The 16,591-nt window shown below is 44.7% G+C and overlaps 1 protein-coding gene across 1 annotated transcript; it reads left to right on the top strand.

Annotated features, from left to right (window-relative positions):
• Positions 1 to 1,626: 1,626 nt before the first annotated feature.
• On the top strand, positions 1,627 to 15,858 carry PKD2 (polycystic kidney disease 2 (autosomal dominant); the record flags this gene model as incomplete). Its single annotated transcript, XM_008948534.1, has 12 exons — positions 1,627 to 1,734; positions 4,827 to 4,960; positions 5,303 to 5,553; positions 6,206 to 6,430; positions 6,923 to 7,151; positions 8,167 to 8,337; positions 9,610 to 9,791; positions 10,846 to 10,966; positions 13,361 to 13,459; positions 14,414 to 14,535; positions 15,340 to 15,457; positions 15,698 to 15,858. Coding segments are annotated over exons 1-12 (1,907 nt in total), but the record flags the coding sequence as incomplete, so codon positions are not given.
• Positions 15,859 to 16,591: the final 733 nt, after the last annotated feature.

Raw genomic sequence — 16,591 nt, 5'->3', positions numbered from 1 at the left:
AACACACAGAACATTTTGTTTTCCTGAATGCATCTCATACACACATGGAGGGAAGAGCTTCCTTACTTCCTTCTCTTTGGTAGCAGATGAAGTTCTGCAGCAGGCAGATGAGCCCTTTGTCTCTTTTTTTGAGTTTTACAGTGGTTGCTGCAAAGCAGCTTCACTGCCATGTTTATAACATGTTTTGGCTAATCCCTTGTTGCTGTCCCATTTGACTTCAAATTATTGTGCTGTGTTTGATGGATCCAGGATTTTTTCCTAGGGAGTTTGAGGTTACTCCACTTCCATCTACTGAGAATGTGAAGCATGTTTTAAAAGGTTGCCTGTTCAGTACCTGAAAAGGGTGAGAGTTTGGTGTGCTTCTGTAAGAGTCAATTTTTGTTTTATACACTTTCTTCCCCACTATAAAATAAGGTCAAATCACCTTGCTTTATTTAGGCTTCAATGAAGAAAAGTTCCTGGAAGGCAGCAGTTCTAGTCTGAGCATCAGCAGCTGTTCCCAGCTTTTATTCCTGTTCTCTGTTAGGCACAGGAAATAAGTGTGGTGCTTTCTGCTCTCAGTTCTCAGATAGTTGTTTCTTTCAGAGACTCCATTTATAAGATCTTTTGCTTTTCTGTTACCCTTTTGGAAGCAATCACCAAATTTCAATATCTTCTCTTACACTGTCTTCTTGAGGATGTCAAGAAATGGGCTCAGGTTGTGCCAGGCAAGGTTTAGTTTTGCTATTAGGCAGAATTTCTTCCCTGAGAGAGTGGTCAGGCACTGGAAGGGGCTGCCCAGGGAAGTGATGGAGTCACCATCCCTGGAGGGGTTCAAAAAAAGAGTAGGTGTGGCACTTGGGGGCACGGTTTAGTGGTCATGGTAATGTTGGGCAATGGTTGGACTTGGTAATCTTAGAGATCTTTTCCAACCTTAGTAACTCTATGGTTCTGTAGTATGAAGCTAGGAACAGGCAGAATTAGTTCAGCTCATGTGGGGCCCAGTTTGGTACGTGGACAGGGATTGCTCACTGAGGCCACTGCAGAGGTTTCAGTGATAGTTCTTCGTGGTGCAGGTAAGGAAACCACGTGGGAATGCTGCCTGAGGCCCCTGCTCTCTGTTGGACATGCCCTGCCTGTGGGAGAGGGAAAGGTTAGGATCTGTTTTCTCTAACAATATGTTTGACTGCTGTATCCCACTTCCAGGTAGAAAGTTAATTAAGACTCCTAATAAAGGTTTGATGCTGAACCTGGATTTTCATTTGTCTGACGACGCTTTTTGTATTTTAAAGAAAACCAAAACTCTGCCATTCATTTCCTGCAGGGTGTCCATGTGTGTACTGGGACCTCTTTCATGTCCTGTAGTTTGAAGTGACAGCACTTCTGGGAAATCCTCAGCAGATTCAGAGTTCTGCTGAGCTGTTCCTGAGTTATTATGCTATCTCATGAATAGCTAATGCTGCCCTGACCATCATTCAGCCTGTAGGAGTTGTTCTTTCCTGAACTTACATCAGTTTAAAATCCCCAGAAGAGCCTGCAGCAGACATGAGATAGGTCAAGCTCTCAAACCCACTCGTTGTGTCATTTGTGTATCTGGTATCAGATGTCTGTGTACATCATTATCTGTGTTTCCCTTTGAAGGTCTGTGGGGGACAAGACTGATGGAAGAGAGCAACACCAGCAGGGAGAGGTACCTGAGGAGTGTTCTACGAGAGCTGGTCACATACCTCGTTTTCCTGGTGGTCCTGTGTGTCTGTAAGTACTGCCCAGCTCTGTCCCCCCTGCTTGTCAGCTGATTCCAGAGTGAAGGTGGTTTCAGTGACGTGGCGTAAGGATTGATGAGCAGGTCTGTAGGCAGATAGTTGGAAGGAAATCTTTCTCTTGTTTCTGCACAAGGATTCATAGGATGGTCTGGTTTGGAAGGGACCGTTGAGGTCATCTTGTTGCAGCACCCATGGGCATGGACACTTTCTGTTAGGCCAGGTTGCTCAAAGCTGCATCCAGCCCAGCCTTGAATTCTTCCAGGGAGGGGGCATCCACAGCTTCTAGGGGCAACCTGTTCCTGTCTCACCACCCTCACAGCAGAGAATTTCTTGCTAATACCTAATAAAAGGTACCCCCTTTCAGTTTAAAGCCATTAACCCCTCATCCTGTCACTCCACTTCCTGATCAGGAGTCCTTCCCCATCCTCACTGCAGGCCCACTGGGAGTGCTGGAAGGCAGCTGTAGGGTCTCCCTGGCACCTTCTCTTCTGCATGCTGAGCAACCCCAGCTCTCTCAGCCTGTCCTCACAGGGGGTGCATAGATTGTTGCCTGAGACTGGAAATACTGGAACTTTCTGGGCCTTAGTAAGTTTTGAGACTTCAAGGAGATAGATGATAATATTCCTTGGGTTTAGGGAGCATAGTTTAACATAGCACCACTTGGTAGTGGAATGCTTCTGCTGCACGTGTTGAAGTCACTGAACAGAACTGTTCCATGTGAAGAGTAGGAGTGAGTTACCTAGGACAAAAAATTAAATCATCAAGTTTCAGATTTATCACCAAGCTTGTGTTCAGATCATTCTAAGAGTAAAAGTTCTTGATAGTAGCTGGAAAGTCAGAGATAATGCTAGTTAGTTAGAAATATCTAATAATCTGTGTTTACATGGTGCTGGATGTTTTCAGTGCATCTGGAGCCTATATACTCAGGTTTGTATGGATCACAACTGGAGATTTCCATGATTTGAGTGTGTCATTTGTTTTATTGTCTGTGAATCATATGGAGTATCCTGACACTATGGCACATTCAGTGCATCTGGAGCCTATATACTCAGGTTTGTATGGATCACAACTGGAGATTTCCATGATTTGTCTATGAATCATATGGAGTATCCTAACAGTATGGCACAGAGTAACATTCAACCTGCTTTTTTTTTCTGGCTTTTGAGTAGGTGACTGCTTTGAGGTAGGTGCTCTAGAATCAACACTGAAGATAATATTCATAAGAATAATATTCTGTTCAGTACAAACTTAGTGCAGAAGTGAGGAGCTTGGTGGATCTCCATCCTCATACACAGTATTCCTGGACCTAAGCAGAGGCTGAGCAAGCAGCCTGGACTGATGTGCTGTTCCTTCTTCAGGGTGAGGAAACTGAGTGGTGTTGGAGCACAGTTGGAGCACAGATAGTGCAGGGTGTTGGACACAGGCCTCACACAGCCCTGTGAGCAGCTGGGGGTATAATGTGATGTTTCCAAGAGAGGCCATTTCTGGCCTTGGGAACTTCAAGCCCTTATACAATCCTGTTTCAAGATTTCTAGGGGTTTTTAAGTTGATAGGCAAAACAAGGCATGTTCATATACGTGCATAAAAGTAGCAAACCAGTGCAAAATAGAACTTACTATGGAGCTGTGAAACAGATATTTTATTTGGTTATTAGGGAGAACACCAAGAAAATCTGTGTGCATTAAGTTACTTTGGAAAGTCAGTATGTTTCAGGCCTCCAGTTTTTAGTGTGGACAGTTCTGTTTTCAATACAGTTCTGTTTGAAATATCAGTGACACTTAAGTTGTTGTTTATGATCAGTTGTAACAGAACAAGGTGACGCCTTTATTTTTTTGTGAGAAACATGGAGTGGAGAAGAAAATGCAAAAATACATTGGTAAACAGGCTCTGAGGAGAAGTCTGCCATGCGTGTCTGGAGTAGAATTACTAAAAAACCAAACCCAAACATGCTGCTGAGACAACTGCAAGCATGGTTATATGCTAAATATGGTTTTTTACTTCCTAAGTCCTTTAAGAATGCTTAGTGCAGGTTTATGGACAAGGTAGTGGAAGTTGCCTGTGGTTGGTGTGCTGTACTGGGAGGAGAGCTGCAGCAGTGAGGCACCTGAATTAAACTGGAATGGGGTTCAGTGGGAAAGGTTTGGCTGCAGGCTGTTAACAAATTGTTTTGCTGTAGAAAAAGGTTTTTTGGTAACAGAATAAAGGAAAAGTATAGTGCATTGGACATCTACAGATACTTCTAACTGACTAGTATTTATTTTTTTTTAAGTGCTATCCTTTTTAATTTTACACCTAAGGAATAGCTGTGGGACAGGCTGGTCTGTGGCTTGGCATGTCCCAGGAGAGAGCTGTCCAGTGCAGGCTGAGTGCCATGGGCTCGTACTCTAGAGAGAGTCCAGGCACTGGACACTCGTGTGATACATTCAGGGTGCCACAGCAGAAGGCTTAAAAATGGCTTTTGTTCTCTGGTTGCTAAAGAAACGTTCCCTTCTTTGTGGTAAAGTATTTTTATAGATGTGTCACAACTGATGGAGATTGTTCAGTGTAGACTTCATCTTTCAGGCTTCTCTGAGTTTTAGGCATAAGATGGTTTGAAGTGTTTATAGGCAAGTGCCTTGAGTGGAGTTTCATTGTCTAACGTAGGGGGTAGTGACATTCCCCCTGCCCTGCCCTGGTTGGTGGTCAGCATCTGCTCGAGCAGGGCATCGCTCTGGGGTCTGGTGCCAGCTCTCTGTGGGTGCCTTGGGTGGCACCAGTGACCTGAGGTGGCACTAGCTGCCTCTCTCCAGGCTGAAGTTAGCTCCTGTAGGAGCACTGATAATGCAGTGAGGTATGGGAGGAGAACTGGATAATTTAAACTGACTGATCAGTCTGTTCTTCACAGCTTTTTGTGTTTCAATCACAGCTCACAGAGAAGTGCTGCTTGTTGTGTTCTGAAGCTTAAACTCTTCAGTGCAAAATCTATAAAATTACAACCTGATGTATTCAAAACAAGCAAAGTGCTCTTTTTTTCCTTTCCTTTCTTTTTTTGTCTTCTCTTCTGCCCACCACTTCACCTCTCACTCCTTACCAAATCTTTTGCAGTGACTTATGGCACAGTGAGTTCCAGCATGTACTATTACACAAGGGTCATGTCACAGCTCTTCCTGGAAACACCTGTATCAAAAATGGAGAAAACGGATTTCAAAACCTTGTCCACAATGGATGACTTCTGGAAGGTAATCTAAACCCAGCCTCTCTTCTCTCTGTTGCTGTACTTTGCTTGTCCTGTAAATTTAACCTGTGAATTTGTTTTTCTAAGGCAGCAGGGGTTGTGCATGAAGGTCTGTGTGCACAGTGGCAAAGCTGTGGAACTGAGCAGGCCTTTAGTATGTGAAAGTGTAGAACCCAGGTAGTGTTAGGGGCAGGGTGGGGCATGGCTGTGGGGTGTCTTTGGACAGGTGGCAGTTAAGCCTTACGTCAGAAAAACCATCAGCTGCCCTTCTAAAACAGCCACCAAATTAAGATCTGTAAGAGCAGTGCTGGCAGCATGTCAGCTAAAACTCTGTCTCGTTCCCCAGTTCACAGAAGGCCCTTTGCTGGATGGTCTGTACTGGGAGATGTGGTACAACAACAGAACCAGGGCAGAAAACAAAAGCTTCATTTACTACGAGAACCTGCTGCTGGGGGTGCCCCGCGTGCGGCAGCTGAGGGTGAGGAACGGCTCCTGCTCCGTCCCCGAGGACCTGAAGGAGGAGATCAAGGACTGCTATGATGTCTATTCCGTGGCCAGTGAGGACACTGCTCCCTTTGGGCTGCGCAACGGCACGGCGTACGTCCTGTTCTCTACACACCTCTGGCTTTGGTTCCATCCTCTCCTGGCTTATGCCAAATTCTGCAGCCAGTTACCTGGCCGAGGCAGCTGTGCGTGTGCTGGGTGTTGGGCCAGGGAAATCCAGAGCAGCTGACAGCTCTTGTGCAGGAACCTTCCCGGAGGTGGGGAGGGCCGTGCTCTCCCTTGGGGTGCTGTCCTGGTGCCCCCGCAGCTGCTGGGCACGGGAGACACGCTGTGCTCCCGGGGCAGCACTGCAGCTCAGCAGCACCAGCTCTGCACTCCACCTTGTGCTGCTGCCCTGGCTCTCACTGGCTTGTCTTTGGGGGGTGAAGGGCAAGTTGAATGTAAAAGATTTTGGGGATAGAACATAGCCCTGCAAACGCCAGTTAATTGTCTGTGAGTGGGTTGCTGTGTTCTCTCTTCACAGCTAATATACTTGTGAGCCATCTTCTATCTTAATTTTGTTGTGTTAGTGAAAGGACCTTTGCAAGCTTTCTCCAGGGTACATCAATGCTTTCTACAAGTACCTCTTAAGTGAAAGCAGCTTTAAGTAACATTTTTTGGTCAGGTTTTGTTTGTGTCTGTTTTGTTAATTGAAAGCTGAAAGCAGAAAGATGAACGTGCTCTGTTTCACTTACTTCTGAACTAGTTGGACATACACCAACGAGAAGGATTTGAATGGGAGCAGCCACTGGGGCTTGATTGCCACGTACAGTGGGGCTGGTTATTACCAGGACCTCTCAAGGACCAGGGAAGTGACAGCTGTGCAGGTGGCTACCCTTAAGAAGAACCTGTGGCTGGACAGAGGGACCAGAGCAGCTTTCATTGATTTCTCCGTGTACAATGCAAACATCAACGTGTTCTGCGTTGTCAGGTATGAGCAGAACCACCATGGTGTTCAGACTGCACAGGGTGGGTTGCAGAGCTGGGATTTTCTTGTGGTTGCTTTGTTCTGAGGCCATAGGTAAGATGTGTCAGCTCCTTTATCTGAAACAGCTGAGGGGAGGTTCCAGGGGCAGTGCACTCACTGCCTGGAGGCAGCTCTGGCTCCCCTGCTGCCACAGGGGCTTGGCTGCACTTTGCAGTATCAGTCTTTAGTCTGGATGGCACCAAACAGATGCAGGTGAAGACAGGTATTTCTGTCTCTGCTTTCTCACTCTCCCTGAAATGCTCTAGGTGTTGGTCAAAACTTTGTGCCGTTGGGTTTGCACCTTCTGTTCTGTGTAGTGTCTTCTCTGAATCGTGTGGCCTTCTTGCCTGTTTCCATTATTTAAATAATTATGTAAATAAACCCATGTCTTTTTTCAGTATTTTTTTCATCAGCACTGTGTAAATGATTTTTTTTCTTTGCCTTTTTTAAATGCAGGTTGGTGGTGGAGTTTCCAGCAACTGGAGGCCTTGTTACCTCTTGGCAGTTTCAGCCAGTGAGGCTGATTCACTACATCTCCACTTTTGACTTTTTCCTGGCAGCCTGTGAAATGGCATTTTGTCTTTTTGTTCTTTACTATATGGTGGAAGAGATCTTAGAAATTCACATTCATGGACTGCACTACTTCAGAAGCCTCTGGAATTGCCTTGATATCCTTATTATTGTGGTAAGTAATCTTTATAATAAGGCTAAAGTCACTTTCTGGAATGCACTTTGTGGGAGATGTTAATGACTCAGTATTGCTGCTGGGGGTTAGGGGCAGGGCCATCAGCAGGAGGGAGACTTAGAGACTACTCTGCTATTCAGTCTAAGACAATTTTAGTCTGTGCTGTAGTGCTGGTGTTGGTTTTGCAAATTTGCTTGTTCTGTCTTCAGTGGTTTCAACCTTCACATCCTGGTGAAAAGCTAGAGGATTTGTCCAGTGTGCTTTCTCACAGTTTTTGTTTATGGCATTATGGGAGGTAACAAAGTCACCCTCATTGCTCTTCTCTGTGTCTGATGCAGACTGTTGGAGGCTTTTGAGTAAGGATGTTACCTGCTCTAAAGCAGTCATTTGCATTTAGTTTGAAGAAGTGTCTCCAAAATGGTAGGTTGCTAGGAGCTGTTAGGGCTGCTGTCTTGCTTAAATGGACAGGGTAGCACATCTGCAGTCCTGGTATAGCAGAAGATCTGAGCTTTCAGTTTAAAGCTACATAATACAATTCTCTCTGGACTTACATCAAGCTGTGCTTATCAAAGTTATCCAAAGCCAGCAGTGCTGAAACAGTTCCAGTCCCATGTTTGTTTTATATCTTCAGGCTTGTATGAATCAAAGGTTTAAGTCTTGAAATTACTATATATAATCTAGGGAAATCATACTTTTATAGTAGGTCAGGGGAGATTTAGATTAGACATTAGGAAGAAGTTCTTTACTATGAGAGTAAAGCACACACTGGCACAGGCTGCCCAGAGGGGTGGTGCAGGTCCATCCCTGGAGACATTCAGGGTCAGGCTTGATGGGGCTCTGAGCAACCTGATCTAATCTGGGCTGTCCCTGATTGCTGCAGGGAGGTGGGACAAGATGACTTTTAAAGGTCCCTTCCAACCCAAGGCATTCTATGGTATCTTAACTTTATCTGACACATGTGGCTAAAACAAGGTGGTTTAAAACCCTGATGACCTTTTGTAAATTTCTTTTGTAGCTCTCTGTAGTAGCTATAGGAATTAGCATCTATAGGACATCAACTGTTGATATGCTCCTGAAGAAGCTGCTGGAAGATCAGAACTCATTCCCTAATTTTGAACCTTTGGCATATTGGCAAATGCAATTCAACAACGTTGCTGCAGTCACTGTATTTTTTGTCTGGATTAAGGTAACTCCAAGACACACATCCTTATTCCAATATTAGAATGTAAGCAGTATTCTGAGTTTCATGTCATATGTTAGTTGAGGTTTACTTGTGTTTCTTGTAAAATTGGTCACACGAGAGAGAGCACAGAGGGACCTTCTTGGAGATGAAAAACAAGTTTGTAATTTGCCTCAGGTTTAGTCAGCCCTTGTTTAGGGCTAGAAGATGTCAGTGCTAGTGCTTTGTCACAGCAGAAACTTAAAGAAATGTTTTTATTATTCCTGAACTGATAAGTTTGTGTCTCTTACTGGGTGCAGCTTTTTCCTAGCCTGGTTTAATTGTGTGTGTTGGATCTGTTTAAAGCTTTTGGATTGCTGGAAGGGCTGGTAAGGCTAGTCCAATTAGTTCCAAACTAGATATATTCCTTTAGTTGAATATAATTTCTCTGTTTTACAGCCTCCTTTCTAGTGGTATTTCCTTTTATGTCTGTGCATACAGAGGTCAGGAAAATTAGTATAAAGTTGCAGAGGAGCAGCCAAACTAGATATATTCCTTTAGTTGAACATAATTTCTCTGTTTTACAGCCTCCTTTCTAGTGGTATTTCCTTATATGTCTATACTAATTTTCCTGACCTCTGTATGCACAAAGTTGCAGAGAAGCATGTAGTTACCACATTGTCTAGTGGGGGAAATGTAAGACCAATGAGAAGTGAATTTCTGCTGATATGCCAGACTAGTATTTAGGTTTATGAATCAAGTTAGATAATCTGCTGTCTTCTAACACAGAGTTGTCTCATTATTGCATCATGTTTTAAAAAGTAAAGTGGCTCCTTATAAGAAATAATGGTAAACTGCAGAGTAACAGAGTAATGCAGGCTGGAGGGAACCTCAGCAAGTCTCTAGTCCAGCCAGCTTGCTCAGAGCAAAGTCTGCTCTGAGATCTTCTTTTCTTGTATTTTACTGCTTCATAGCTGACATCTTCACTGAGGAGAAAGATAAATGGGCTTTTGGAAGCATTTCAGTACCACTGCTCTGAAGTCAGGGTGCCAAACAGAGGAGTGAGAAAACAAACAAGCAAAACCCCACACCCAAACAAAACCAGGGTGTTGTTACAGAATTTGCTTCACCTTTCAAGCCTCAGTGATCTCAGGAAGTGATGTATTTCTAAATGTCATTAAACTAGCTTTGTCTCTAGTCAAGTTCAGTAAGGCATCTCCTGTGTAAAAGGCTGGAGAGCAGTTTTGTAAAGAAATTGTCTTCCTTGTCTTTACAGTTGTGTTTTCTTTCTTTTAACAGCTGTTCAAATTTGTGAACTTCAACAGAACAATGAGTCAGTTATCCACTACCATGTCTCGCTGTGTCAAAGATGTCATTGGCTTTGCTATTATGTTTTTTATTATTTTCTTAGCATATGCTCAGTTGGCCTATCTTGTCTTTGGCACTCAAATCGATGACTTCAGCACTTTCCAGGATTGCATGTAAGTACCAGAATAAAAAATACAAAGAATTTCTCACTACATGGTAAATGGATTTGGTTGCCCCATCAAAGACCAAACAGATCTTATGACATCCACCTAAACAGACAAGCTGCAGACATATTGCTGTTGATGTAGTTCAGTAGTGAATGCATTTTTTTAATACCATTTTTAGTTCAAAAACTGTCTCTGCTGTGAGATTAAAAATACAGAGCAGTTAAATCAGTGAGCTAAAAATGTCAGGTTTTGGTTGGGAGTTGTGACATGGTTTTTGTAACAGTTGGTCATATCCTGGACAAAGCAATAGCTGTCTTCAGCAACTGAAGGGTTGTATGCTTACCTGTGTTTATCATGCATACAGCATCCCAGTAAGCATTGCAGTGTTGTGTTCCTGATAGTGTGTGGTGGGGGTTGACTCACAAATGGAGCCCGTCTTAGACAGCCACCTAGTAAATTTGTAAGTATCTGCTGGAGTCCAGGCGAAAGATAGGTGTTAATATGGGTTTGTTAATCAGTTTTTACTTTATTGATTTGGGACAGCACAACCTGATTCTAACTTAGGGAACTGCCACGTCCAGTTCAGTTTTCAGTTTCCCCCTGCACCTTACACTGGGGCAGTGGTGCAGAAAGTTGCAGAGAAGCAGAGGAACATGAAACATGCTGGTGGTGCTGAAGAGTGCCAAGCCTCTGCCAGCCTCAGCTCTGCAGGGACAGCTCTGGGGGAGAGGGTTGGGGTTTGTGTGGGAGAGGCAGAACACACAGGAGAGGGACTGCAGGGGGTCTCCCAGTGGTGGCCATTGGTTTGCTCTGCTTCCTGTCACCCCCCTTGTCAGTCATGACCAAAAGCCAGAGGTGGCCACCCCAGTTCTCTGCGTGGCATCCAACTGCAGCTGTGGCTGTGCCTAGAGATGGGCTTGAGGGATTTGCTGTTGCAGTGCCTGAGGGGGTGTTCCTGCAGGACAGGCCTCTCTGTGTCCCTCAGCAGGGTAAACAGTTTGAGAATTCTTGCACAGCTCCCTAAGTGTTTTCAACCCCGGGATGTGTTTTGTTTTTTAAGATTTACTCAGTTCCGCATCATTTTGGGAGACTTCAACTTCACAGAGGTTGAAGAGGCCAATCGGATTTTGGGACCCGTTTATTTCACTACATTTGTGTTCTTTATGTTCTTCATTCTTTTGGTATGTACGCCTTTGTTCGGGGGGGGTGGGTAGGTGGCATCTTTTGCATCCCTTGTCCTTTGCCCCCCACTGCTGCCTGGGGCCTTTCTTGGCCGTGGGCAGTGTGCAGTCTGCAGGCCCTGCCTGTTAGCTGGCTGGTCACTGCAGGGTGGCTTTTCTTTCATTGCACTAGCTTTGCATTTGGTGTTTGTTGTCATTGCCATATAGTGCTCCACTTTGTGGGGTTTTAATTTATTTATTTTATTATGAAGGAGAATTTATTTGTAAAATCTGAAGAGTGCTTGGTTGACATACACAGCCAGCCCATTACTGTGTGGTGAAAAGTAGCTGTACTGTTCCCTGCAGGCTCTTAGATTACAGAGTGTGCAGTTTGTGGCTGGCTGTGTGTACAGCAGCCTCATTCATAGCTGCAGCACTGCTCCTCTGCTGCAGAGCCTCCTTCACCAGCAGTGCAGCAGCTCCCAGATGTGCAGCCTTGGCTGCAGAGGCCTTTTCTGGCCAGCTTGGGCTTCTCCAGGGCAGGGCTGGGCTCTGTCTCCTTGCTGTCCCACTGCAGGTCACTTGTGCACTTGTTGGCAGCAAGTGTTCTAAGAAGCCAAACTTGTCTGGGAGTCAGTATGTACATGATGGACAAATCAATTTAAACAGTGAGTATATTGCAAGGGAGTACTCATTTTTTGTATACTCCCTGTTAGAACTACTATTGAATCCATGTTATAGTCTTACTGATCATTTATATAACAAAGTGGAGGGAGGAGACCCCCCTCTTAGGAACCTAGGAGACCAAGTAAATGATTTTTTTTAATGTTGGTAAAAGTGAAGAGCCCCAGTATCTTCTACCTGGATGTAATGTTCAGTTAGTTTGGTACTAACATTAACGTGTAGTAATTTTGTTTCTGATAGCATCAGATGGAAGCAGTTACATGAGCAAGAAATGCCCAGATTGTTTCCCAAACTGTGTGTCTTTTGGTGGTTTGGTAAGGTGGCAAACATTAAAGCAGGATTTTTATAGCCATCCAGTATCATCATAAATTCTAGAGTTGTTTAATGACCATTGTACTTAATGAGGCTTTTTATTATTCTTTGGCCTGAGGTGAAATGCTGTTTGGATACTATTTGTGGGAGAAGACTTCATCGTAGCTGTTCACTAAGGCTGTGGGAAGTTGTAAGGGTTCAGTGAGGTGGACCTCCCTGAGTAAATCAGAAAATAATGTGTGGGTCACTCTGGCCCAGGAGGCACAGGGAGCAGGTTTCATATTTGCTCTGAAGCACCTCACAAAATCCAGAGGAGATGTTAGTGCCCAGTAAGGGAGAGAAATAATTTTTTTGAAGGGGTAGCAGGAAAGCACTGAAGTGTGAAGGAACAGCAGGTATCCAAAATACTCACTATAATCTGTGTGCTTATTAGTATGTACACATCCTGTCATTTGGCTGGGCTGAAATGTTGCTGTAAGCTCCTTGAGGCCAGTCTGAGACCTGGAAACTAAGCCAGGGAAGGTGAGCAGAAAGCATCAGCTCTTGACACTGGGCAGCTGAAGGGAAGATAGGCAGGAGCCAGGCTGCCTCGTCTCTGGTGCTGGGCAAGAGTGCATGGGCACAGCATGGAAAGACTGTTCTCCTGAAGCATTTAAGTCCATGAGGAACTAAAAGTCACCACTGCCTTTCTGCCTGTGAGTGCTGCTGTGAACGTGCCAGTAAGTGGTGGCATGGTTTCTAAACTGGGATGACCAGCTTGCAGCTGAGTCCTGTGTCCCCCACGTTGGGCAGGACCCCTCAGTGAGGACAGCGTGGCTCAGAGGCGTGGTGGGCACAGGGTTAGTGGCACCAGGGTTTGTCCTCTCCTGTCTGAACGAGCAACTGCTCTTCTCAGAGCTGCTGACATACATGCCACGTGTCTGATTTTAAGCTTTGTTGTTTTTTTTTTTCTAGTTACAGCAGAGCTGTAAGTAGATAGGAACCTTGTGTTTGTGCTGGTTATTATGGGATGAATAGCTAACTTGATTCCTCAGGTGTTTTTGTTGTCAGCCCTGCTGCCTAGATAAATTCACAGTTGTTACCTGTGTGAGTTTGGCCTTGCAGGCAGAAGGCCCAACTTAGACACAGAAGCAGGCAGGGATTCTTGCCACTGCTGTGTGTGGGCATGAACCCTCTCTGGAAGGTAACTCTCCAGTTGTGTTGTTAACCAGTAGTCTTGATTAAAGGTTGTTATACTGTCATGCATCATATTTCAGTGTCTCAAGCTCTTGATGTTGGTGCTTTTTAGACAGCCCGACGTTTTCTCTCGGCCCTTTTTAAAGAACTGACATGTAGGTCTGCACATGAAAGTCACAGGAACAGTAAATGCTCAGATGTGTTGAAATTTCAAGTGGGCTTCTTCATTTCTCTCTTGGACAGAACATGTTTTTGGCCATTATCAATGATACATACTCGGAAGTCAAAACAGATATGGCACAACAGAAGGCAGAAATGGAACTGTCTGACCTTATCAGAAAGGTAAAAGTAATGTTCTGTCTGACTTCTCATTCATCACACCTGAATTTACTCCATAAGATTCTATATAAGCTGTACAAAGTAAAGCTGGCAGTGGCTGATGAAAATACAGATCCCTTAGTTAAATTAATCTGAGCTGAATGCAAATTAAGAGAATGAAAGCTTTCCATCACGAGGTATTTTAGTCATCCGAGGCTTTGCATTGATTGATCAGCCTACTGAACATGCCAGAGGATTGGTCTGTGTGGGTACATACAGATACACTGAGCTGATGAAGCTGAACTGCCCTTTGGTTTGGTCACAGAACTCAGGATTGCATCGTTGCAGACAGCAAGGTGAGGCAAGTCTTGGATACTGTGTTGGGAGCTCCCGGGGCAGCTGCTAGTGAGGTTGCTGAATACAAAGTTAGGAGCTGAATCTGGGTTTAGGAATAACATGTACATGTACCTGCACTCTGGTGTGGATGTGGTGCTGGACCATGGTCAGGAAGGTTTAAACAGAAACTGGGTATTAAAACAGAGCAGAGAAAATGTAAAAGTGCTGCTTCGTTGGGATGAGGACTTCTTTAAAAAGTCATTCCTACAACTGAAGAACAAGAGAGAAGCAAAATGACCACAGAAAGTTGTACCTGTTTTGCAAGCATTATTTAAAGCTGTCACTTAACTGCCAGTAGCTGCCAAAGGTGTCTCAGCAGGGCAAAGGGCTCCGTGCCTCCTGGCCTGCAGTGCAGGCAAAAAGCCTTACCTCTGACTGGGAAGGTGTTTGTGTGTGGCCCATATAAAAGAAGAAATAAAAGATGAACAAAGTGGAGGAAAAGACAGATTCTTGCAGGGCTTTTGGAACACTGACTGACAGTGTATGCTCACTAGAGGATTTCTTCTGTAATTAAGTGTTATTAGAAATCAAACGTTAACGTTTCATGGAAAGTAAACCACAAAATTTCACTTTTTCTTCTAGGGCTACAACAAAGCCATGATCAAACTTAAACTGAAGAAAACTGCTGTTGATGACATTTCAGAGAGTCTGAGACAAGGTGGAGGAAAACTGAATTTTGATGAACTCCGGCAAGACCTAAAGGGGTAGGGGAGCTGTTACTGCTTGTCTTGAACAGCACCCCCAGAGAATGTGAGGTTAAGTCTCTGATGTGAGCTTCTCTCACTTCAGTGGTGGGCAAGAGTGCTTTTGTCTTTGTTGGTGGGTCACAAAGGATGTACTTTTCCTGTGCCTGGTGGGAGGACTGTGCCAACAGACAGTGTGTACAGGTGAACACTTTGGTGTGGGTCTGCAGGCACTGTACAAAGGAGCAGTTAAACTGTGGCATGGAGCTGCAGAAGAAGAGAGGAGTGGGAGAAGAGTCAGTTGGAGGTGGAAGAGAAATGGTAACTGAGGAGATGGGCTGAGCTCTGGCTCCTGGAGTTGCTGTGGCTGGAGTTGCTGCAGTGGGGTGGCACCCCTCAGAGGAAGACTCTGGTGCTCTGGGGCCCAGCCTAGAGTTGCTGTGTTGGGGGGCAGAAAGGTTCTGAGGAAGCAAAGATCTGAGACCTTTGAGGAACCAGTAGTGTTTCTGTCAGAGCCACTGCAGAATCTGTGAACAGGCAGGAGTCCAAGGACAGGGAACAAATCAAGGGGGTATAAAAGGGGTGATTGTGAAGGAGCAGGGTGCAGCCTAGGGGAGACTTGTGCTATCAGCTAAGGAGAAGTGAGGGCTGAGCCTGTTGTTATCCAGATGTTAAATGTGAGTTTATAGGCAGCACTGGAATCAGTCCTGTCTTTGGCTTGGAGGTGAAAGTCTGTTTGGGGTGAAGTGTTTTTTCTCATATATTGAAGTTCCTTCAGCATCTGAAACATTGAAAGTAAGGGAAGTGTTGTTGCTGCTTTTTCAGGAAAGGGCACACAGATGCAGAGATTGAAGCAATATTTACCAAATATGACCAGGATGGGGACCAGGAATTAACAGAGCATGAACATCAGCAGATGAGAGATGACCTGGAGAGAGAGAGGGTGAGCTCAGCATTAGGAGTGGTGTGCCACCAGCACCACTGCTAGTCTTCTTCCCATGTTGGTTTGCTCCCAGAATAATCCTCTTGATTTCCTTCACGTTTGCTCTCATCCATGGCTGTCTGAGTAGGACTGAAAAAAGGCAGGGGAGAGCTGATGGAGGGCAGGAGGTCTTTGACATCTTCTGTACATTTTACCTGTCTTCACATCTTCTCTGTCTGGGGCTGTGTTCTCACAAAGGAGGATCTGGACCTGGACAGGAGCTCGCTGCCACGTCCTCTGAGCAGCCGCAGTTTCCCCCGGAGCTTGGACGACTCTGAGGAGGATGAGGATGAAGACAGTGGACACAGTTCTAGGAGGAGGGGCAGCAGCTCTAGTGGGGTGTCCTATGAAGAATTCCAAGTGTAAGTTTATCCTTCTGAAGGAGGCAAATCTGCATGGTGTTGATTTATTTTTTTTCTTATGAGTTCTGTTCTTTCAGTTATATAGTAGTCTGTCCTATAACTCTGAATATTCATCAAATTATTCATAAAAGTGAATGTTCTATTTTTAAGGTGCTCAAGTGACTCCTTTTAGTAGTTTTCCAGTAAGATCTGAATTGGAAGTATTTTAGAGTGGCTCATAGGAATCAGTTAGAAAATCAAAAACAAATCCAAAAAAACCAAAAAACTGACAAACAACAACCCTGTCCTTAAAACCTGGGCACTGAAGAGGTAAGAGAAAATCGTCATGCTACAGTAATGCCAGGAGACTTTTCTGTTTCTTTTTTTTCTAGTAGTAAAACCTTGAAGCTGTTTTAGGGTCAGGACTTCAGCTGTTGTTTGTTACTGTTACTTGTGAGTGTGTGTTCTGTCGGAAATGACAGATCTCCATATTAATTAATGATACCAACACCAAAATAAGAATTTGAGTGACTAAAACCCACAGACTTTGAGGGGGAGGCCATAAAAGCAGGAAGACAGAGTGGAATGTGTACTTTTTTCCCATCTGCCTTACCCCTGTGTAATCTTCTTGCTCTCGTGTGCCTTGTCCCTTCCTGGCTAGCAGAACTCATCCCTGGGAAGTGAGATGTGTGCCTGAGTTAAACGCTGTCTGATCCTTCCCTGCTGTGTGTGTGTAATGGTTTGAAAACAAACC

Source organism: Merops nubicus, unplaced genomic scaffold (assembly GCF_000691845.1).
Source record: "Merops nubicus isolate BGI_N331 unplaced genomic scaffold, ASM69184v1 scaffold5821, whole genome shotgun sequence".
Taxonomy (NCBI): domain Eukaryota; kingdom Metazoa; phylum Chordata; class Aves; order Coraciiformes; family Meropidae; genus Merops; species Merops nubicus.
Note: the sequence above shows the minus strand (reverse complement) of the source record. Positions and strands in the feature narration are given on the sequence as shown.